The sequence below is a fragment of the Carassius gibelio genome, chromosome A9 (assembly GCF_023724105.1).
Source record: "Carassius gibelio isolate Cgi1373 ecotype wild population from Czech Republic chromosome A9, carGib1.2-hapl.c, whole genome shotgun sequence".
NCBI lineage: Eukaryota > Metazoa > Chordata > Actinopteri > Cypriniformes > Cyprinidae > Carassius > Carassius gibelio.
This window is the reverse complement of record NC_068379.1, coordinates 5,623,178-5,647,078: the sequence shown is the minus strand read 5'-3', so window position 1 is coordinate 5,647,078 and position 23,901 is coordinate 5,623,178. Positions and strand designations below refer to the sequence as shown.

Here is a 23,901-nt window from a genome sequence, read left to right as displayed (position 1 = left end):
TGCGTGGCAGTTACAATTTGTTTTTGGAAGTTTAGAACACATGGAACTGTGGGGTCTGAGAAACTCTGTTTTGGAATCGCGAGACCCCGCAACAGCTCGAAGTTTGTCCCTCTGGGGCTTCCGTAGCTGTTTCTGTCACTGTCATCATCAGCAGCAGTATGGCGAGCTCCAGTGGTGTAGTGATGGACGGGGACTTCTTGAGACATGCTGAATACACACCGAAATCCAGCGGGCAGAGTGAGACAGATGTTGACAAACGCCTTGTGAGTAAATGTCGCGCTGGAGAGTCCGGATCATTTACACTGTTTTACTATGAGCTTGTGTCATCAGAGTCCGTAGTATTGACCTTGCTGCTGACGTCTGAAAGCATTCATCTGAAGACTTTTAACTTTATTTTATCAGAGATTATTATTGTCAAACATCCAAGTTACTGTAAAAAAATACAACTTATTAATCATTGTGACGCTTACAGTTAGTACATTCTCACAGTTTTTATACATTAGCCACTGTTACCACACACACACACACACACACACACACACACACACACACACACACACACACACACACACACACAGTACTGCAAAAGTCTTATGCCATTAGTATTTTCACCGAATAAATAAATAAATATTAAAAAAAGGTTTTAAGCCAGCTATTTCTGTCTTTCTCTCTAGTGTGTCAGTATGAAATATTAGTTTAGACTTCCAAACATTTCCTTTTTGCCATTAATTGTAATAATCCAGTAAGAGACTTTTGAAGCGTCTTTATATATTTCCTACCTACACTTTATGGCCCACGAAAACTAAAAGTTCAAGATGATTTAATAAATCATAAAATAAGATCTTTACCTAAAAAATGTGTTTGTCAAGCCAATCTTGTTTGTAAATGAAAGATTAAAATAGCTTTAAAAAACGTATACGTTTAAAGGTCATATGCACCTTATGGATACAAATTGGTCTCTAAGTTGAGATAGATAGATTTATTTATTTAGATTTACTGCATGGATTCATGAATCGAATGATGTCATGATTAATCAGACTCTGAACATTCCGTCATTGGAAGTCTGGGATTTATGGAATTTTGAACAGTCAGAAGAATCTTACATTTCCAGTAGAAGTCCAGTTTAGTTTTTTAATGATCTGCTATGGGAAAAACCTTATGTGCCTTGTCTAAAGCTTAAAATCCTTCTCTACCAGTGCTTGGCGTGTGTTTATTAATGATAATCATAGTGATGTGATGTTTGTGTGTGTGTTTCAGGGTGGCTGTCTGATGGCAGTGGGTCTGGGAGTTGCAGCGGCAGGGTTTGCAGGTGAGCTCATCTGCTTTGAACCCCTGTGTATGCATCCGTTTGGAAATTTGTGTGTCATTAAACCACATTGCAGACACATGCAGAAGCTACATGCATTCGTATAATATGTGTGGTATGGCTTAGTGGTTAAAGCTCTGGGCTGAGAACCAATGGTTACCGCCTCAAACTCATGATTGATCACCAGTGTGCTTTTGAGGTAGTGCTCAACCTCATATTCCTCCAGAGGAGACTGGATTGCTTGTATTTTCTTGCATGAGTTGCCTGTAATAAGTCATTACAAGCTGCTGATAGCATTAGCCATTTGACAAATAAGTCATTTAGTTGGTTTACCAATATTGTTGTATTAGAATTGTAATTGTGATATTGCTTTTATACAGCAGTTCGTTAAACAAGAAGTTAGCAACACACATTAGTGTTGTGTTATTCCTGAATGAATGTGTTATTCCAGTGTCTTTGAACAAATCAGTTGAGTAAATGATTTAGTTACTCACAAAAGACACAAAAGTCACTTGTTTTGGACTTTTGCTTGAATGAATCAGTGAAGGCAATGATTCAATGACTCATTCATAAACACTTAGGATCTCATTTACTAAGCACGTTAGGTGCAAATTGGTGTGAGAAATCTGCATTCAAAGGTTTCACCAAAAAGTCATTCACCTATTCACCTAAACTTTTTCTAAATTTGCACAAAAAATAAAATAATAATAATATATATATATATATATATATATATATATATATATATATATATATATATATATATATATATATATATAAATATATATATATGCACTTTTATTTTCAATGTTTTTGAACAAATCAGTTTTGTAAATGATTCAATGACACACTCATAAAAACACTCATCAGGTATTTCAGTCCTAAATGAATTGGTGTGCTTGAACTAGGGATCTCAGTTGAAAACAATGTTTAATATAATTAATTACTCAATAATCACACGTCAAATTTGGCTAAGCAATTACCCAAAAAAGGTCATTTAAATCTATTATTGTGTAGATTGAGACAAACATGAAAAATATATAAAAAAGCATTTAAAAGGGTCTGTAATTTTTATGGTAGGTTTATTTTAATGGATAGAGACAGAATATAAACCAAACCCCAAAATCCTGACAAAAAAACACATTATATAAAGGTTAGAAATTGATATTTCAGTGAGTGAAGTAAGTAATTGATCCCCAAGCAAAACATGACTTTGTACTTGGTAATGGCAAGCACAGAGGTAAGACGTTTTTTGTAGTTGGTCACCAGATTTGCACATATCTCAGGAGGGATTTTGGTCCACTCCAAAGGATTGAGGTCTGGAGACTGGCTAGCCCCCTCCATGACCTTAATGTGCTTCTTCTTGAGCCCCTCCTTTGTTGCTTTGGCAGTATGTTTCAGGTAATTGTCATGCTGGAAGACCCATCCATGACCCATCTTCATTTTTACAGTACATGGGCCCGTCCATTTGCCCCTCAATGCGGTGAAGTCGTCCTGTCCCTTAGCAGAAAAACATCCCAAAAGCATAATGTTTCCCCCTCCGTGCTTGACTGTAGGGATGGTGTTCTTGGGGTCATAGTCAGCATTTCTCTCCCTCCAAACACGGTGAGTCGAGTTAATCCCAAAGAGCTCCATTTTGGTCTAATCTTACCACAGCACTTTCTCCCAAGCCTTCTCTGCCTCATTTAGATATTATATGGCAAACTTTAAATGAGCCTGTTCATGCACGGAGCTCCAGACAGAGGCCAAATGATGGTTATTTTGTATTTCTTCCACTTCCAAATAATCACACCAACAGTTGTCTCCTTCTCACCAAGCTTCTTGATGATGGTCCTGTAGCCCATTCCAGCCTTGTGCAGATCTACAATTTTATCTCTGATATCCTTTGACAGCTCTTTGGTCTTGACCAATGTTGTGGGAGAGGTTGGAATGGAAGATACAGATTGTGTGGACAGGAGTCTTATTCACCTTATGAGCTGACATTAGGAGTGACTTCTTAAAGTGGCAGGACTAATCTGTTTCACATCTGTGGGAGCCAGAATTAATGCTGGTTGGTGGAAGGGAATCAAACACTTATTTCACTCACTAAAATGCAAATCAATCTCTAACCTTTATATATGCTTTTTATGAATTTTTTGGTTGATATTTTTGTGGTTGATATTTTTATTTAATTTTTTAACATAACCCTATAGTACAAAATACAGACCCTTTCTTTGTAAGTGGGCAAACTTACACAATCAGTAGGGAATCAAATAAATATTTTCCCCATTGTAAATGGTTCTCTTTATGAACAGGCCATTGAATCATTGGTTCACCCCATTTGTTCAAAACGCAGATTCGTTCAGAAATTGTGTGTTGTTTAGAGATTCACTACAGTTCTGTCGTAGCTTTAATAGGTAATATGTATATTTGCAAACTGAGCAAAACCAGAAGATATTTTGTCTTAATACTATCCAGATAGCACACATACATCTGCAAGATGTCACAGTTGTTTCCAGCATCATGCTCACCACCAGTCATCTGCTTACTATTGGGAGATGTGAGTGTCTGTATTACTTACCTATGGTAAAAAAGTAACGGCTTAATTAGATCACGTGAGGCACCTCAGCCTATCATACAATGACTTCTGGTCTCCTGATCGATCTGCAGTGAGTGCAGTGCTGCTTGAAACCAAACACACCTCATGAAATATAAGATGATGTATGTAGGCAGGTGCGCTAATTGTGTTTAAAAATTTGAATGTGTTCTTTTTTCCATCACTAATTATTAAGATTTACTCATTAATAAAATGACAAATCTCTACCACTAAAACACAGACTGACAGTCTGTCTAGAAAGCACAAACACAGACGAGTAAGTGATATCAACGGTGAACAAATCTCAGTTCTGTTGAACTAGAGATCAGCTCTCTTGGAACGCCGTGTTGGCGAAGCGTTCGTGTTTGCGTTCTGGCTCAGTTTAGTTTCTAGGCAGGATGTTTGTAAGCTAAACTTGATCATGTTGTGGTTCACAGTGGGAAAGAGTAGCCTTTGTATAATGTAATAAGTTTTTTCCTCCTTTGTCTTTTTAAAATATTTAGGTTTCCCTATGTAAAAGCCGCCAACAGATATTTATGATGTGATTCTAAAGGAAGCACTTGAGATGATGGCGGCGTTGATGAGGGTGATGGTTAAGTGGTTCTCACTGTGAATGTTTGCTCAAGTCCCCAGATGAAGCTCAGCCAGGTCAATGAGGTCAACACGGTCTCTAGCGTTAAAAGGAATCAACTTGCTGCATGTGGCCAAATTAATTTAAGTGGCTTTGTCATCGGCCTGTTTACGTTTGATTATTTTCTGGCAGGTGTCTCTGCCGTCCTCCTTACTGCTGTGTAGCAGTTAATCAGTGTTAGTCTCTAAAGTCTTCCACCCATAGCTGTGTGAGGCAGGATGGAATAGCACTTGTGGTCACTTTGAGGAAGGGGGCTGATTCCCATTTCAGTACATCGAGGGGGCAGCGCTCCTGCCAAAAGCTGAGGCGGTGTGTGGTCTGCTCCGCTCAGAGGCAGGGCTTTGGATTACAGCGGACGGAGCCTCAAGTGCTTTTCTGCTGAAAAGCAAAATAACGTTTTCCTCTCAACAATACACTTCTCTGAGTTTGATGAAATGAAAATCCAAAAAGGTTCCCAAAATGAATTATATGAATGATTTTACGTGTTCTTCACCTACAGTTTGGTTGGGTTCAGTGAGCCGTTCATCTGCCTTTCACCGCTTCTTTATTGAAAGCTGGATGCTCATAGGCATTGTCTGCTGATTTAGTTAAGTGCTGCTGTCTTGCAGTGTGTTGCTTCACAGTCGAACCACAACCACTGGTATTTCACCAGCACCCTTACCAAATAAATACTAAGGGAAGTTGAAAGCCGACCTCACCTTTAACACATATTGAATAAGACTAAAATGTGGTTTTGTTCTTGGTTTCACCCTTAAACCAACTTTGTTAATCCTGGAAATCACCTCTGTAAATGGTCTGCTGTCAAGTGGCACACTTTTCAATCTTTTTTTCCCTTTATTGCATTTGCCTTTAGGTCGATATGCATTCCACTTATGGAGGCCTTTGAGTCAGGTTATTACGGAAGCTGCTAAGAAGGTACCCACTTCGGTAAGTGTCCATTTTTAACATACACCCTGAAAAAAAAAGGTACAAAAAAAAAAAAAAACACTAAGGTAAAAAAGCTAAAAGGTACATCTTTGTACCTTATTTACCAATAAATTATATATATATATATAGTTGGTTCCTTAATTGTACATAATAGTACTTTATCCACTGGTTTCACAGACAAAGAAAGTTGCCATATTTTATATGTATCAGAGCCATTGTTTTGTCTCAAGATGCCCACCTGTATTTGTTTTTCTAAGGAACATTTATCAAAGATTCTTAAATGTCCTAATTGAACTGTGGCCTTAACCTGGCTTAGACTGTGAAACCAGGCCTATCAATTCATATTAGTACCTAAAGTGTGCATGTTAGTACCTTTTAAAAGGGTACCACCCTAGTGAAAGTTTTGTACTTTTTTTTTTTATGAGACCATAAATAAGCCAATGTTGAGTGATCTCAGGGGAAAGAAAAATCAAAAGTGAGATCTTTTTAATACCTCAAAATATTTCTCCTAGACAGAAATGAGTTTACTTTAACTTCAAATGGAGATTTTTGCTCGAGTTTCCTGCTTCTCAAATTTGTCTCCTGAGACAAAAACACTCTCACAATGGTCTCATTTAAAGTTTTACAAGAGACCTCGTCATCTTCACACACTGTGCTCAGATCTGTCTCCTAATCTAAAGATTATGGGGGTCTCATATTTGTCTCATTTAAAGTTTTATAAGGCTATATTAACAGTGAAATTTTGCAGAAATAAGGATAATGTTACTCTCAATTGACACATAATAAGAGAATAGAGCCATACAGTTTAGGAATTTTAGGAGAAACATCTGAAATGCTGTTGATAGAAAAATGAGAGTTATATGAGAATCACAATTAAGTCTACTGAGCAATATGTTTTCCCCCTTTGGGATTTCTAACTCTCTATGAATCCGTACTCCCATTGAGAAAATTTTGAGCATAGCTTTAGTTTTTTAAACAGATTCTGTTCAGAAAGCAATGATTTGCGGGAATGAATTTTGGATTTTTCCATGTTCATCTCCACATGTCGAGGCACTTGTTTGTGTGCAGTGTTGGCATGTTAAACCTCCAGCTGTAGGGCTGTTACTGGCCGTTACTGTAGTTCACGCTGTGCTTCTGGGTTTTGATGGAGTTTGTAATGCTGATTTGTCCAGGTTCTTCTTAATCTCCAGGGTTGTGTGGTTGGGGCTGGTTCCCAGTGCTTTGACTCAACCAGTCCACCTGTGTACACTCTTAAACTTCTCGAATCTCAGCTTTCTCCTAAACCGGGTTCGCCACAGAGCACACTTGTAATAGATCATTATTAGAGTTATTAATCCAGTGATTTCATCATTCTGTGAATCACATAATGGATGAGTGTGATTAAGTGTCGTGTTGTGGGCTGAGATTGGACAGAACATTCTGGCCTCTCTCACCATCTGAACGTACACATGCTTTTACTTAATCGTGAATCGTGAAGTGGATGAAGGAGCCATAGGCCCATGTTATTCTGTTATAAAAATTATTTTAATTAAAGGGATAATGCAGCAAAAATGCAGCTGGTGTGTTATTCATTCAAAATATTAGATAAATATACAGTAATAGCTTGGGGTGTAACGGTATTTGTATTCGTACCGGACCCTTTCGGTACGGTGCACGTGTGTACCGAATGACCGAATGCAATATTTTGTGCGTGGAACATTTTTTATTTATTTTTTTTTTTATTTCTTATTCCTACTTTATTTTATATATATTTTATTAAAAAGTATTTAAAAAAAAGTGTAAACAAATTGTTAAAAAAAGTTTATAGTAATAAACAACCTGCAGTTTAATGTTTGCATTTCTTTCCCTTACTCTACCGAAAATGAACACAATAGAAAACATGTCGCGAATTTGCGTCTCATATGTTTTCAAATGCAATCTGTATGTTTGGTGAATCGATTTTTATGCAATGCATAAATACATGATGCTGTTTTGTTCATAATTGTTTATGCAATTTGTGGCCTTGGGAGACAATCCAAAAGTTTTCATAAAATGCATTTAATCTGCATATAATACATAAAAAAGGAGATATGTTTACATTTTATTTCGTGTTTGACTGTTAAAACAACAACAACATAAAAAAATTGTTTGTCAATAAATTGGGAAAATAAAAAACATTCTACTGCATTTGTTATATGACGATATGAAACATTATATCATGGATCAAATTATTTATTTTTTTTAGCTATATTGCCAAACCCTTCAGCTGTGTGAAGGCTCTTCAGAAAGTCTCCATAAAAAGCAACAGACAACATGACAATGAGCAAATAATGTATTAAAGAGTTAAAATAAAGATTTAAAATTTTTTGGGGGGTGAACAGTTTCTTAAAATTTTAGATATGTGCTGAAAATGCTGAACATATGAACTTACAGAGCTGAATATGGTAAATCCCACAGCGGAAACTCTTTGAAGCAATTGGAAATCCAGCACTCGTGAGGTCTGTACTGTTGAAAACTAAGCAAAAAATGGTTCTTAAATCTCCACAAAATATTATATGAAACTTAGACTTCATGACCTCAAATCTCAGTCTTGGGTCCTTTGATTTATGGTGCATTCACGCTGTGTTGTAATTACAGTAATTACTAGATTACAATATGGGATGCTTGTACTCCGTTCTGTTCGTGTCTGCTTCTGTAACAACACTATTGCCAGCTAAATGAATCTGTGTAATTTGAGTATCGAATAGAAAAAAATATAGCAAATAATAATAATTTACAGTTTGCAAACTGGAATTGCAAGTGCCGACAAGGAAAATGTAAATGACAAGGAAAATGTTTTGCAAGTCTCGCAATTATGGTAATTCCAGCGTGAACACGTTTAGTTTGGGAATTTGGGTAATTATTGGGTCAATCATCTCAAATCCCTATAGTCTCTATTTTGACATAATGAGGTGAAAGTGCGGTTCTTGAGGCTTTTATCTGATCCAAAGCAGCTTGATTGCGATCAGTATTCAGAGTATACAGGTTGTTGTGCACATCAGTTGTCATCTGATTAAAATCAATATTTTGGGTTCAATACAATACTAATCAGCATTTAAGGCATAATGTTGATTACTACTGAAATAAATTTTTACTTAATTTTTTTTATAAATGTTAGAATGCGAAGCTTATATTTATATTCCAGCACTTAGAGGAGTTATCCATTTAAGCCCTGTTTATAATTTGAGTTGGCGAAATTGTTTTCAGCTGCAATCACTTTTCTGGATGAATGAACTTCTGATTACAGATTACCAGCGTAATGTCTGTGCTTTACAGATACTTACATCATTTCTCACTGTGTGTCACCAGTACTTTTACAATATTGCATTTCTCCCTAAAAAAGTAACTAATTGCATTAATTTGTGATTTTTTATGGAAAGTAATGCGTTGCAAGTAGTTGCTACTAAAAAATAATCTGATTACGTAATTTGTAATGTGTTACCCAAACACTGACAACACTTTACAAGTGATTCTATGATCCGTGTTTCAAGGACGAGAGATTGAAGTCTTATTTCACTTTGAGAAGAGTGTGTATGTTAAGGTTTACTGTGTGACCCAGTGTGTTTCCATTATAACCGTTTAAAACGGAGAAAGGTGTCATTTTTATGGCTATCAACCGTTATGCTTTTGATAGAGCTTAACTTTGAGTTTGGATCATTGTTTTCGACATCTTTTCTTCTTTCCTAGTCAGTTTCTGCATACTACAAAGGTGGATTTGAGCAGAAGATGACCAGCCGGGAAGCCAGCCTTATTCTCGGGATCAGGTAATTGTGAGCTAAACAAAGCCCTAAATCACTGCAATTCTTCTTACTGAATTCTCTCATTATGAGTTGTCAGGGAAGAAAACAAAGGTGTTTTACAGTATATACACACACTGCATCACTGCACTTCCCAGAAGAGCTTGCGGTTAAGTCTGGGGGCAATTCTTTTGGTTTAAAGTCGGCCGTCATCTCCTGTCGTCACCGCTTTGATCCTTTCGTCTAATGGGGAAAAAGTCTCAGCTGTGTCTCTAACTTTGTAATCTGCTTTTTGGTGGACCACCCTCCTCCTCCTAGGAGGCTATATTTCTCTAAAAATTTCCCTTACTTCAACAGAAGTTCACAGGGTCCCAGACCAGGTGTGACTCACACCATGCTTGCGTCATTGCCATGTGCCTCAATTCTTTGTGTTGTCAATCAAACTGGACTAATGTTTTCATAAAACTGAACCAGACTGTAAGCAATATTTCTTGGATGCGATCAGTATGAACTCGGCCGACCGCATTCACGCTCATAAAACGGTACAGTTTGGGGTTAATCGTTTTTATTATTCTCTTCTCATCTGTCTTAAGCTTTCCTTTGGTGTCTGTCCCTCACAGCTGAAATAACTGGCCTCAGTAATGTTACTGTTTGCTTTGATATACTTTGATCTCGCTTTTCACCCATGATAACTTAAGAAAATCTGTGCAGTTATTTAAAAAAAAAAATTTAATCATTTTTTAGAGAAATCAATACTTTTAGTGAGCAGGGGTGCAATAATTTGATCAAAAGTGACAGTAAATCCATTTATACTGTTGTGTTTTCTTTGATCATCCTTATATTCATCGCTGATTTAAAATGCATTTGAGCACACAGTTTAGTCTCCCGAATGCCACACATATCTGCTGACTCCTCCGACAAAAGCAGTTTAGTCTGACGGATTCGTCATCCGAATCATCTGCGCCGCACAGTGTTTTAATTAGTTTCTCTGGCCCCTCTCAGACACCCACTCCGCTTATGATTTGAGACTTTAGAGAAGGGTTTGTAGGACTGAACGCTTGTGTGCAAGCATTAATGCATGTTTTAATCGTCACTTCTGGTTATTCAGCTATGACTCAGATCTAAACCCTGACAGATGTAAGCTGGAAAGAAATGTATTTATCTTTTCGAGAAAGGTCTAAACCACCTGTCCTCAGACCAAAATTAATCAATACAGAATGAATTTGAATGGACATCCTTAAAGGTAGCACTACTGTATCCAGACTAAAGGAAGAGGTATGTCATAGTGGGTTTTTAAAAATAATTATGCTTGTATATGTCAAATTAATTGTAAAGAGAAAAATATTTCTCTCATTTTAAGTAATACTTAGATACTGTTAGTATCCAGCACCACCAGAAAAACTAAATCTTTCAATGGATGGAGATAAAAATCATTATTTAGTCTCAGTTTATTAATATTTATAACACATGTCTGTCACTAGGAGAGATGCTTAAAAATAAAATGAAAAATCAATTTTATTATTCAAACAGAAACATTAAAATAACTTCTAAATAAGTGTATTGATATCTTTAAACGTTTGAACATTAAAGGTACAATTTGTAATATTTGCAGTAAAACTAGGCTGTTATATATTTTATCCAGTTGATCACTAACAATATCTCTAATGTTTTCAACTACTTGTAAATCCCATTCTAAACAGTGACATGGGGCAGTGCAGTCGCCTGTCAATGACGTTAGTTCCCCTTTGTTACCGCCTTTACTGACGTAGAAACCACATGACAACAGAGTCGTGGACAAATGTGGAAGTAGCTTCGCGACAAACTTCAACTAGAAAGAGATGCCGATCTCGCTTGTGTTTTACTCGACAGGTGAGTTGTTTTGATACGTATCTTTACAGAAAATGTATGCTATTATAACGATCAACAAGATTGGTATAATGGGGCATATACGCCAAACGCGGGGGAATTGCGTGTCTAGACCCGTCTCAAGATGCGTCTGATAGCGTCTTTGCATTGACTTTGTATGTAATCTACTCGCGCAAATTGTTGAACTCGCATTAAAACCATGATTTATCTTTCCGTCTGATTGATGGCTGTCAACGGTTTGGTAGAAGACAACAAATCCCATCATTCCATGCTCCTTCTTAGCGTCATCTAACCACGCGATTGTTATTGTTTTGATAGTGCACCCTCTAGTGGCTGGTCTTACAACCTGTACCTTTAAGTGAATCATTTTGAAATAAAATTTAATTATTATTTTTTTTAATTAATAAAACATTAAAAGATGTATATTTTAAAGCACATTTGCTGTTTGCTTTTCTTTGTCCATTTGCTTTTTTGTTGTTTTGTCAAATTCTTTTCTGTATCCATTTGTCAAATGAGTACCAAATGTCCGAATACCTTATTTATTTATTTTTTTCAGTTCTGTTGCCTGTTTTGCCCACTAAATTGGGGTTTTTCAGGGGATGTACAGATTGAGTTTTTCCAGTTGATGTGTGCAGCTATGGAGACAGACCACACATGTTGATGACTAGTGCAAAAAAATCAGATGGCCTGTAATTAGATCCATACAGCAGTTCACATTGTGTCCACAAGATGGTGGTGTGCTTCTTTTCTAAAGGATCTTTTTTTCTTGTTTTGTGCAGTCCGAGCAGCACTAAGGCAAAGGTACGGGAAGCCCACAGAAGGATCATGGTCCTAAATCATCCAGATAAAGGTCAGTAGTTCAGGCTTTCATGTTGGATGCCTGTGTGTTGATCAATAATTCTCGTCTCTTTACATGCAGACGTAGCTCAGTCTATTTTCTGAGCAGACAGTGACAGAGACGGGTGTTGATTACATTATTGATTTGAACAGCATCTGTCATTTGTCATAACACACTCTTTAAAGAGGGCTCACATCCCTGAAATGCTGACTTGCTGTAACATAGGCCATAAATGAGAACCACACAAAAAAAGGACATCAAGTGAACCATCACTTCAACCAGCACTGTAGATTCAAGCTGCCTAGTGTAAGAATTAAAATAAGGTCAAAATATGCAGTGAATAAGGCATGTTTTCAAAGACGTCCATCGCTAAGGGAAGATTGATCTTCCATGATTTGCATATTCGCCAATAATAACAATACATAGTAATAAACAGCAACATTTACCTACATATATTTAAATAAAACATTTAAAAATGCCATGCAGAATGTATTAATCATTAAATTGTAATAGGTTTAAATCCATTTTTAAATTTATTGAGCAAATAGTGTTAAATTATTCATGGTAATACATTACTCTTACCAACAACACTAATATCATTTTTGCAAATTGAGTTTAAGTCCGAGACACTATTAATACATCTTAATGCAAGCCATGAAATGAGAAAGTTACACTAACAATGTTTAAATAATAATAATAAAAAATACACTTAATTTATTTTTATTTTTTTAACCGTTGCTTTCATCCAAAGTGACTTTCAAATGAGGAATACAAGAAGTGATCAATGCGATATTTCTATACTACTGTTTAAATGTTGGGGGTCTTTGTGTGTGTGTGTGTGTGTGTGTGTGTGTGTGTGTGTGTATGTATGTATATATATATATATATATATATATATATATATATATATATATATATATATATATATATATATATAGAAAAGGCAATGTAACAGAATAACTCTTACACCAAAAAAGTATTTCAAATAAATTCTGTTCATTTGAACTTTAAATTCATCAGATAATACTTATATATAAGGTATCCATAATATATATAAATAATAATACATGTTTCTTGAGCGATGAGTGAGCACAATACATTTATTTCTGAAGGATCATGTGACACTGAAGACTGGAGTAATGATGCTGAAAATTATGCTTTGCATCACAGGCATAAATTGGATTTGAAAATATATTAAAATAGAAAACAGTTATTTTAAATTGCAAGAATACCTCACAATATTACAGTTTTACATTTTAGATTTTTTTTGTTGATTAGAAATAAATGCAGAGCCTAAGAGATTTATAAAAAAAAAAAAAGAAAGAAAGAAAGAAAAAATCTTACCAAGCTGGAGATAATGCACCAGGTACAAATGTATTTAGATCTGATAAGGATTTGTTCACTCTGATCGGTACGACACGGGTTATAAATCACTGTCTAGCAACTTGCTTTTTTTTGCCGTGGTCTTTTTAAGTGAACACTGAGCAGGAGTCTTATTCTTCCTTGGTCACTGAACTCCTGTTTTTCTGTTCAAGGTTAATGGCCTCACCTTGCCTTTCTCTGGTTTACCCTCTTTCAGGTGCTCAGAGCTGCTGTTTATAGATATGTGTGTGTGTTTGCTCCTCTCGACCACTAATACTCTCGGTGAAATAAGCGATGGTCTCTGTGATTCTATCTGTAGTTGAGCGATAAGGCCTGTGACTGCAGGGAGGATGTCCTGTAGAGAGAGTGTGCCAGATTTGTCCCTTCCTCCAGCTCTGCTGAGAAATCCTTTATTACAGTGCCGTTAATAACGGTGTGCAAGCGCCTGTCCCGTTTGTTACACTGGTGGAGGGGCTGACGTATAAAAGACCCCATGGAATGGCTTGATGAATGCAGTTTGCCTTCCTTTTGCATTTCTGATGTATTTCCTATTGAAACAGATTGCAATAGGATACACTGAAAGGTTCATCCTTTTTTTATAAGGTCAAAGGTGCAGACAAAATATGAATGTGTAATACTCTTCTTCCTTGGATTTGTTGTTTCTGATTCATAAGATGCTGTCAGTCAAAGCCTTTGAATCATTGGTTTCTGAGGAACTTGATGGCTGTGTCCAAAATCGCAAACTCTCTGAGTAGCAAGAATTTTTTTTAACAACCTTAAAAATGAATGTTTTAATTAGTATATGGATAGTATGAATCCGTACTACATACATCATCTTGTCACTGTCAATGTGATCTACCGGTGTCAGTTGTTTTGTTTCACTGTCATTCACAAATCCACTCCCGTGGCCTCGTGGGATAGTAGTGTCCATCAGATGCGTACTTCACAACCTTTCCCAAAATATGAAGTCATCCTGCTAACTTTCACCTACTGTTTGATGAATACTGTGAATGCGGCTTTACTACTCTTTTCACATACTGTTGTTTGCTTATAACATAGTAGGAAAATATGTGATTTGGATGCAGCCAATGTCTGGTGAGGTATCAAAATGGGCCCTTTACATACACATGTCTCACCTTAACATCACACACAATTCAAGTCAGAAAAGCCTCTGTGAGATGAGATTGAATCAAAATCTATTGAAATCTGTTATTTGGTTTTTCTATATCTCTGTGTTCATCTTGCATGCAGGCCTCTGTGAGTTTCCGCAAGGTTTTACACTGACATGAAGATCTACATTATTCTGGTATCTGCTCTTTAGGCCGTAATGAGATGATTAACTTTGAGTGGTCTGAGTAATGGTATGGAATGATTGTTCAATAGTTTGCTTGCTTTGAGCAAATGGGTCATTGAGGAACCATCATACAAATGCCTTAACTCATCTAACAGAAACGGGATAATTGATTTTAATAATGCATTAGTTAATGTTGAAATTAACATTAGCTTAGATTAAATTAGATTAAACTCCACCCTAAAATGAAAAAGTTGTCATTAATCACTTTACCCTATGTCGTTTCAAACCTGTAAAAGCTCAGTTCATCTTCGGAACACAATTTAAGATATTTTGGATGAAAACAGGGAGGCTTGAGACTGTCCCATAGACTGCCAAGTAAATAACAGTGTCAAGGTCCAGAAAAGGTATGAAAAGCCGTGGTCAGAATACTCCATCTGCCATCAGATGTGCAATCTGGGTTATATGAAGCAACATGATATGCTATGATATGCTCCTATCCTGGCGCAGCAGGGTTTTCTGTCAGTTGCATTTAAATTCAAGTCTGAAGTTTCTTGCTCTGTTCAGCATGCAGCGTGACATGTCTAAACAAACAACACGTGCTGGCAGTGATTTCAACCACTAGAGGCCGCTCTCGCACTGTATAATGAAAACAGAGACTTCTTAGCCGCTCCAGCAACGGACGCAACCCGGGAAACTATCGGCATAGATTTTTGCCGATAACCGATTGTTCTAGCAATCAACTATCGGTGCCGATTAATTGCCAAAACCGATACATAGGGATGGGTCCCGAAACCCGGTATTAAACTGGCCCCAGGGCTAAATTATGCAAGACCGTAGTATCAGTAAGATCTGACATTATCAGTTCTGCTTTCAGTACTGGAGGGAAAAAAATTAATGTACTAGGCTATGTATTTTTGCTTAATAATGTTATCGTGCACATTTTATCTCACCGAACATTTCTGATGTGCGATCATATTAAGACGTTTGTCTGTGAGATCTGCGAGATCTCTCATGCGCGCCGCAGAGGCTGTCTGTCAGTCACACACACACACACACACCACAATGAGCGCGGCGCACGCACAGACATAGAAGTATGAAAACTCCCGCTTAATAATAAAGAGTGACGATGGCGAAGAGATTTGCTTAGTAATGTTATCGTGCACATATTATCTTACCAACATTTCTAATTCGTGATATTATTAAGACGTTTGTCTGAAGGCTGTCTGTCAGTCACACACACACAACAAGAACGAGCGCACGCACACGCATAAGGGGCCGTTCACATATTGCATCTTTTGCACGCTCAAGTTCGATATTTCAAATGTAGGCGCGCAGTATGCACGCGGTGCGACGAGCTCGTTTTTTCCAGGCGCGTCCGCACCGCATCGAGTTAAAAACATCTTAACTTTTCAGAATACCACAATAGCACCGCAGGTCATGTAGCTTCTTCCCCTTTTCCGTAACAATGTTGAAAGTTCAGCCAAGATGAAGGAACAGCTGATAGCTGTATGTGGATTTTTTAATTAATTTAGTAGCAGAGTTACTGCAAACAGTTTTTAGTGCTGCAAATCCATTTATCCATTGCTGAAATTTCTGCATCTTCATGGAGAGAGCAGTTCATGGTTGCTTAGCAACGGCAGACTCCTCAGGAGCGCAAGTGCGTCTTTGGGGAAAAAAATTCAGAAAGCAGCATGCCTAGCATTTTCCACGCGTTTTTAGACGCGATATGTGAACAGGCCCCTTTCAGTACGAAAACTCCCGTTTAATACTAAGAGTGACGATGGTGGAGAGAGCAAAACGAAATGAGGGTAAGTCGGGGTAAGTGATTAATGACAAAAATTTTATTTTGGCATGGAGTAACCCTTTATAAATGCTGTTGAAGTATTGTTCATGCTTAGTTCATGTTAACTAAAGTAGTTAACTAATGTTAACTAATGAACCTTATTGTAATGTGTTACGTATATCTACACACACATATATAGTGACAATTGAGTGAAGAGTAAAAATTAGCTACAAATAATTAGAGATGTTCCGATACCCTTTTTCTCTTCCCGATACCGATTCCGATACCTGGGCTCAGGGTATCGGCCGATACCGAGTACTGATCCGATACCTGGGTGTGTATCTGTATATACAGCTGTATATACTACTAGCCCTGTGTAAATTGCTAGAATTCTTTTTATGGTGTGCTTCAGACAGATCCCTCAATAAAACATGAACAAATACATGGTGAACTACTGTATTTATTACAGTATTTTTATTATCTAACATGAATTTGACAGTATTATTTATTTTCATATGCAAAAAAGAACTTGCATATGCATATGCAGCCAAAAATCTAACACCGCAAACTAAAAAAGGTATTTAAGTTTTACAATATAACTGTATAAAAAAACTGCAACAAATAAGTCTAGGAATATAAAAAAAAGATCTATTAATCAGATAATCTCTTTACAACAAAACAAGTAAAAAACAAGCAACCATCTAGGCATAATTATTATTATTATAGAGATGTATTATTATTACTGTAGGCTACAACAGTAGCTTTATATATTGTCAATTTACTCATGTAAACCAAACATTTATTTTAATGGGCTGCCATGAAGATCTTTGAGTGTCTGTGTTTATGATATGACAGTATTCTCAAATGAAACGGTAAATTCTCATGAAGTGACGGTTTATGCGTTCGTGTCCTCATGACACACAGCAGAGACTACAAAACAGCGAGCTCTCGCGCATCTGTGCCAGTCACCCACAGAGATGTAGATTTTGCGGGAGTAATATTTAAATAGTATTTTGCAGTTTAATATTCACAGACACTAGTATATATTCGGCTACTGTCTGGAGCCCTGCGTTTTGACTTACACGGAAGCGACTGAACGCAGCTGCCGGTACTGAATATACTCGAGAGTCTGTAACTACCGGTACTACAGAGACATACTGCTAACCACTGATCTATAATATAGTAGCGGCTTCACTGTCTTTTGGCAGTTTAGAATGCGATGAGCAATCCAGTCATATATAGATAAGGGCTGCTAACGCGTTTTCATTTCTTCTTCGCTGCTCTAAACAGGGGTTGCTTGTGGCAACACAGCACAACTTCCTGTGTTTTCAATGCATTTTGAGCAGCGAAGAAGAACCGTGCAGCGGTTAGGCAAAGCTTGCGGTCATAACTAGGTCTTTTTTAAGAAAATGGTATCGGATCGGTATATGGGTTCATGTACTCGCCGATGCCGATGCCAGAATTTGTTGTGGTATCGGAGATATTTCCGATACTAGTATCGGAATCGGAACAACTCTACAAATAATCAAAAAGGCAAGTTTTCAGTGTTTTCCTAAAAAATAAAATCCAAAAACCAATTAGGTTATTATCAAATTATACACATGAACATTTATATGCACCAATACGGTAACTTTAATAAACAGCTATTTTTACGTACATATATTTGTTGAAGATTATTCGAGTATGTTTCACAAGATAACACTATTTCAATCTTTCTACTTCAGAATTTTGTAATTATTTACAACCAATTTCCAATTACCAATTTTTTTTCCCCAAAAAGTCTACTGAAACAATTTAATATGGACAATTAAATGTCAGGAAAAACTCAAAACTGTGGAAAAAAATCACTGTTAAAAATAAATAAAAATGTTATGATGCAAACAAACTTGATGATTAAATTAATTCATTGAAATAGACACTGATTTTATTCATTGAAATTAATCAAACTTTTGCTAAGCCACTAAGAAGAATTGCAAGATTTATCTCATGAGAAATAAGCATATTGACAGTGTATATTGGAAATATCCTGTGCAAAATTATATTGTCAGAAAAACTAATGTGTAATGAAGTGCATCACTGCAGGCTTCACTTCCTCTGACACACAGATGGATTAACAGCCTGCTCGGGCCCTGCTCCCTGCTACCTGTTCACTCTCCTGTGTGTTTCCCCATTTGTTATTGTTGCTTATCATGATAGTCTTGTGCAAGCGGGCAGTCAGAGTCTGTGTGTGTGTGTGTGTGTGTGTGTGTGTGTGTGTGAGAACACAATGGATGCTTTCAGGATCCTGGAGAGGGGCAGCTTTGTGTAAATCCTTGTGTAAGTCCTTCAGCCATAGCAAGGTCATCACTGCCACAGTGCTGTTTCTTGAATCTCACAGAAACATGTCCAGGTCACATGGACCCAGTGTCGACAATAAATTAGTTAATTTATATATATTTTATATATACTTAAAATAAATAAAAAGGATATTTTCTTTTAGGACCAAGTTTTTTTTTTGACATTTTTTTTGACATTAATAATATTTACATATAGAATTTTAGACATTTATGCTTATGTTATTTAGACATTTATATTTTAGACAAATATATTTTTATATTTTGAAATACAACTATGTCATAGACATGCTTTACAATTTCATTAAAGTATAAAAGGAATATAATAGTTTTGTTCCTAATTTATGTATTTGTAAGCTAATTAATTTGTGTTTTCCCCCTCTGAATTTTTTTTACCTTTTTTTCTCATGTATTTTTTATTTATTGGCCTCTAGTGATCTGGGCATGTATTGGTGTGATTCAGAGAACAGTATTGTGACAACACTGACCTTTCTCTGGCTGATGGTCTCATGGGAAATACACAGTCGTCATTTCTTTTCCCTTATTCTTTCCCTTACTCTTTCTCTCCTCACCATCCTCCTCACCAGTTAAACCAAAATGTATTCAGACACCTTCAGCATTTCACACTTTATTAGCTTATTTGCAATAGTTTAGAAAATGGTAATAAAATATGACAAGAACTCTGTTTCAGAACAAATTCATCTTGATAATATCAGAAAAACGGCGGTTGCAATTTTGAGTTCACTAAATGTTACAAAGTAAGAGCGAGGTACATAAATGTGCTGAAGGGCTTGTGAAGATGAGGAGGAAGCGACAGATACAGATGCGAGGGTCCAGCTGTCATCAGGTGAAGTCTGAAGACTGTGTTCTGGACCTCCAGGGCGCTTCACTCACACATGCACTCGTGGAATGTGCTTCACCGAATCAAAGAAGCAATGGAAATTAATAGCAGCATGATGAGGCGCAGCAGGCACCAGGTGTGCCTCATCACACGCTGCCAGCTAGAGCACATTTGTACCTCCTCCTAGCCACACACTTCCATTATACGGCATGGACAGGGGCTGGAAGTCACTGATTGGAGGCAAAGAGATTTCTTTGCTACAAAGCTTGTGCATGTAGAGCTGTAATGCGGGCAGCACAAATCAAGATAGAATTGAGCCTGTGGACTCGGGGAAGCAAATTAATTACGTTTCTCCATTTAATTTCAAAGTGACTTTAAAGTCAGTGTTAGAAACAGTTTGCGACCCATTTGATGACATTTCTGAGTGAACTGGGATATTAAATGAGGATGAAAATGTAGGTTGGGTCTTCATTTTTATCCATCCTGAATTGATTGGATTGATACATTGGGGTCACAGTACAGTTTCAAGAAATAATGCTTTTATTCAGCAGGGTTGCATTAAATTGATCAAAAGTAACACAATGATAGTAAAAACATTAATAATGTTACAAAAGGTTTAAAATAAATGCTCTTTTGAACTTTCTGTTCTTCTAAGATGCTGAAGAAATAAATGTGTCATAGCTTCCACTAAATTATTAAGCAGCACAACTGTTTTCAACATTGATTATAATAATCAAAAATGTTTCTTAAGCAGCAAATCAGTATCATAAGGATCATGTGACACTGAAGAATGGAGTAATGATGCTGAAAATTCAGCTTTGCATCACAAGTTTAAAATACATTAAAATATATTAAAATAGGAGAGAGATGTTTAAAAGTCCAATAATATTTCACCATATTTTCACCAATTAAATACAGCCTTGGTGAGCATAAGAGACTTCTTTCTAAAACATTCATAACAAAAAATCTTACCAGGGCCACATGCTTGAACGGTAGTGGGGAAGTCATGGCATAGTGGTTAGAGAGTATGACTCCCAACCCTAGGGTTGTGGGTTCGAGTCTTGGGACGGCAATACCACCACTGAGGTGCCCTTGAGCAAGGCACTGAACCCCCAACTGCATAAATGGCTGCCCACTCCTGTGTGTGTGTGTGTGTGTGTGTGTGTGTGTTCACTGCTGTGTGTGTGCACTTTGGATGGTTTTAATGCAGCGCACGATTTCTGAGTATGGGTCACCATACATTGTAAACCCTGATAAGTTCACAGAACTCAAAAAATATTTAGTAACAGATTACACAAAAACATTTAAGTGATGTTTTTAAATGTTTTAAGTTTTAAGTTAAAATTTAATTCCAGTTGCCTTAAATTATCTCAGAGTTATCTTAAATAATTATATTTCTGAACTTATAATTAGGGAGTAATTCACTCATAATTGTATCTATTTTTCAACTCCTATAATGTGGGAAATACACTCAAAATTAGGCTTTTGCTGTCCATCCTCAGTCTAACCACAGGCTCTACTCTTCACCACAACGGTAACACTACAAATCCAACATAACATAAACCTTTGTAAAATCTAATATAACACAACATTTATGTATTAACTTATGTCCCTCTATGTTAGTCTTGTGTAAAAACACAGAAAATAACACTTAATTTCTAAATTTATTTTCCTTGTTTTCTGATGCAAAGCATGCTGGGAACTAGAAAACACAATCATTTTAAGTTCACCTCACTACAACAAATTTTTGAGTTAACAGAACTTATTTAAATTAAGTCCAATGAACTTTCGTTATTATTTGAGTGCAATTAACTAATTTCATTTGATTAATTTCACTGTTCGGTTTTACAGTGTACTTGGCTTTATGTCACGTCACTTTTTTTTTTTTTTTTTTGTCACTTTTAGTGTACCAAAACATAGAAATGGTTAAATTTTTTACATTATTATTTGGAATGATGTGTGCTAATGAATCATACACAATAAAAGGCATTAAGAAAATAATATGAAAAAATAAAATAAATACTAAGGATAGGGTTATTGCAGAAATGCACCTTTTACAGTTTTAAAGAGAAAGTGGAGACAATTCTTGGACATGCTGACGTAAAGCGCTGCTTCTCTTGCAGGTGGATCCCCGTATTTGGCAGCTAAGATCAATGAAGCGAAAGATCTGCTTGACTCTGGCCCTCGCCGTTGACCCAGCTTCCCCAACAGAGACTTACATCTACTTCAGAGCCGCCAACTTACCCATGAGCCTCCACAAGTCACTGTTCTCCTCCATGTTTTTCTGCCATAAATCAGCTGACTTTCAGCACATTGCGCTCTGTTCTAGCTGTCACTGCTCCTCACCGCCACTGTAATGCAAGTCGGCAAAGGTTGATCCTTCACGTAAAACAATCTTCATGCTGTCCATGTGAAATATCTCACTGTAATCTTTATTATTTATTGAGGTGACTTCTGTAATGTTTAAGGTCTGCTGTAAAATCTGGTGGATACAGTATATTATTTCCAATGGTCTAAAAAGTTTTCCCCTAATCCGCAGGGAGTGGCTATTGTGAGTGGCTATTTTTATATTTGTTTATACGCTGCCATTTTCCTCCTGCTGTGCTCTGACTGATGCCTGTCTGGTCTGCACATGATCTGACGGATCCACGCAGGAACGGAGCAGCTGGGATTAAACAGAGGGACAGTCTGGACACTGTTTGTCAGGCTGAGATTAATAACCACGATTCAAGCTGCACAAACCAGTAACACGTTATTGCAAAGGGAATAAAAAGCAAGCAGCAGTGAAAGAAATTGCTTCTAGAATGCATTTTAGATTTCATTTCCTTGAGAGCAATGTCGAGATACATTCAGAATAGAGTATTAGCTTGTGCCTACTGCCTACTCTATTTCCAAAATAACTTGTCAAATGAAGGCATTATTACATCATAAACACACCAAGCAGTTTTATGCTTTGTTGCTGTCATATGATCTCATTGTTTTAGATGTGAGATGCATCCAGTCATTATAATGGAAAACGGATATGGTTGTAATCAATTAAATTAAATTTAATGCAAAAATAACTACCACTTTGTTTAAATGCATCCTAGTTACAAATTACATGTATTTCACTGCAATAATAATAATAATAATCACCTAGTTAGACTTAAGAAATGTAGTTGCTGCTACAATTATTTTGATGATACTAAAGCACATGTAAAGTGATATAGAAAAACACACTAAGGTTAAAATTGTAATTTATTGCATAGTAAGTTAATATATTTAAGTATGCTAAATTGCAACTTAATCATTACACATGTGTAATTACAAATATATTTTAATAGAAATTATCTTATTGGTCCCACTTTATATTAGGTGGCCTTAACTACTATGTACTTACATAAAAAAATAAGTACAATGTACTTATTGTGTTCATATTGTATTGTTAAACACTTTTGCTGCTATTGAGGTGGGATAGGGGTAAGGTTAGGGAGAGGGTTTGTGGTATGGGTAAGTTTAAGGGTGGGTTAAGGTGTAAAGTATGGGTCATTGGTGTAATTATAAATGTAATTACAGAAATTAAATACAGATGTAATTACATGTAGTTTTTTTAATATAAGTAAAATGTAAAAACATGTATGTACACAATAAGTACATTGTACTAAATTATTAATTAAAATGTAAGTACATAGTAGTTAAGGCCACTTAATATAAAGTGGGTCCATTGCATTTAGTATAAATTTAAATTATAATTCATTGTAGTTTTCTTGCAGACAACATGCATTTAAGTGTCTGAAAACATTACATTTAGTTTGCAGTTATGTAATTATTTTTTAATTATATTAAATGCTCTTTTAATGCTTAAATGCTATTTTTTTTTAAAGTATGCTACTTTCTTCACAAAGATAGTCTATATAATATGTAAGTTTTCCACTTGCTGCTTATGAGACCCAGCCACTGAATTTCTGCTGCAAAACAGGAGGTTATCTTTGTTCGTTGTTCCAGATGGACTAACATGAACATTAAGCCAGATCGTTGCAGAATGAATGCGAGTTGAATGTCATGGAAAGACTGGATTGGTCCAGTTCAGTTTCCAAATGTTCTGTTTGATTATTGCAGCAATGAAAGCTTGTGAAAGCTTGAGCCTACAAATAAAGCCCATTGAGGTGTGTTTGGCACACTTATGAAATACTTGCCACTTTGAGTGTTGCCCTGCTCTGGCCTCGCTCCTGTAGTTGGCTTTATTTACTGCCACAGCCTGCTTCCTTTTGCCTGACCCTGTTAAAACTGATCAAAAGCTAGAGCGTTGCTTGCCAGGACAGATAACTGGGAATGTTGTCCCACACTGTGTGACACGAAACCTGTCATTGTCCTGACTTCATGTATAACAGGGATAAAAACCCTGATTCTG

At 36.5% G+C, this 23,901-nt stretch overlaps 1 protein-coding gene across 2 annotated transcripts; it reads left to right on the top strand.

Annotated features, from left to right (window-relative positions):
- Positions 1 to 45: 45 nt before the first annotated feature.
- LOC128019518 (dnaJ homolog subfamily C member 15) lies at positions 46 to 23,901 on the top strand. Of its 2 annotated transcripts, XR_008185195.1 has the most exons (7): positions 46 to 263; positions 1,258 to 1,309; positions 5,366 to 5,439; positions 9,145 to 9,221; positions 10,895 to 11,063; positions 11,840 to 11,910; positions 21,635 to 21,711. XR_008185195.1 is itself a non-coding variant. In XM_052605524.1 (6 exons), exons 1-6 carry the CDS (start codon positions 159 to 161, stop codon positions 21,703 to 21,705), a joined length of 450 nt encoding a protein of 149 aa, XP_052461484.1. In that variant the 5' UTR covers positions 65 to 158; the 3' UTR covers positions 21,706 to 23,901. The 2 variants fall into 2 exon arrangements, 1 of the variants encoding a protein (XP_052461484.1); XM_052605524.1 differs by lacking the exon at positions 10,895 to 11,063 and having other exon boundaries at positions 65 to 263; positions 21,635 to 23,901.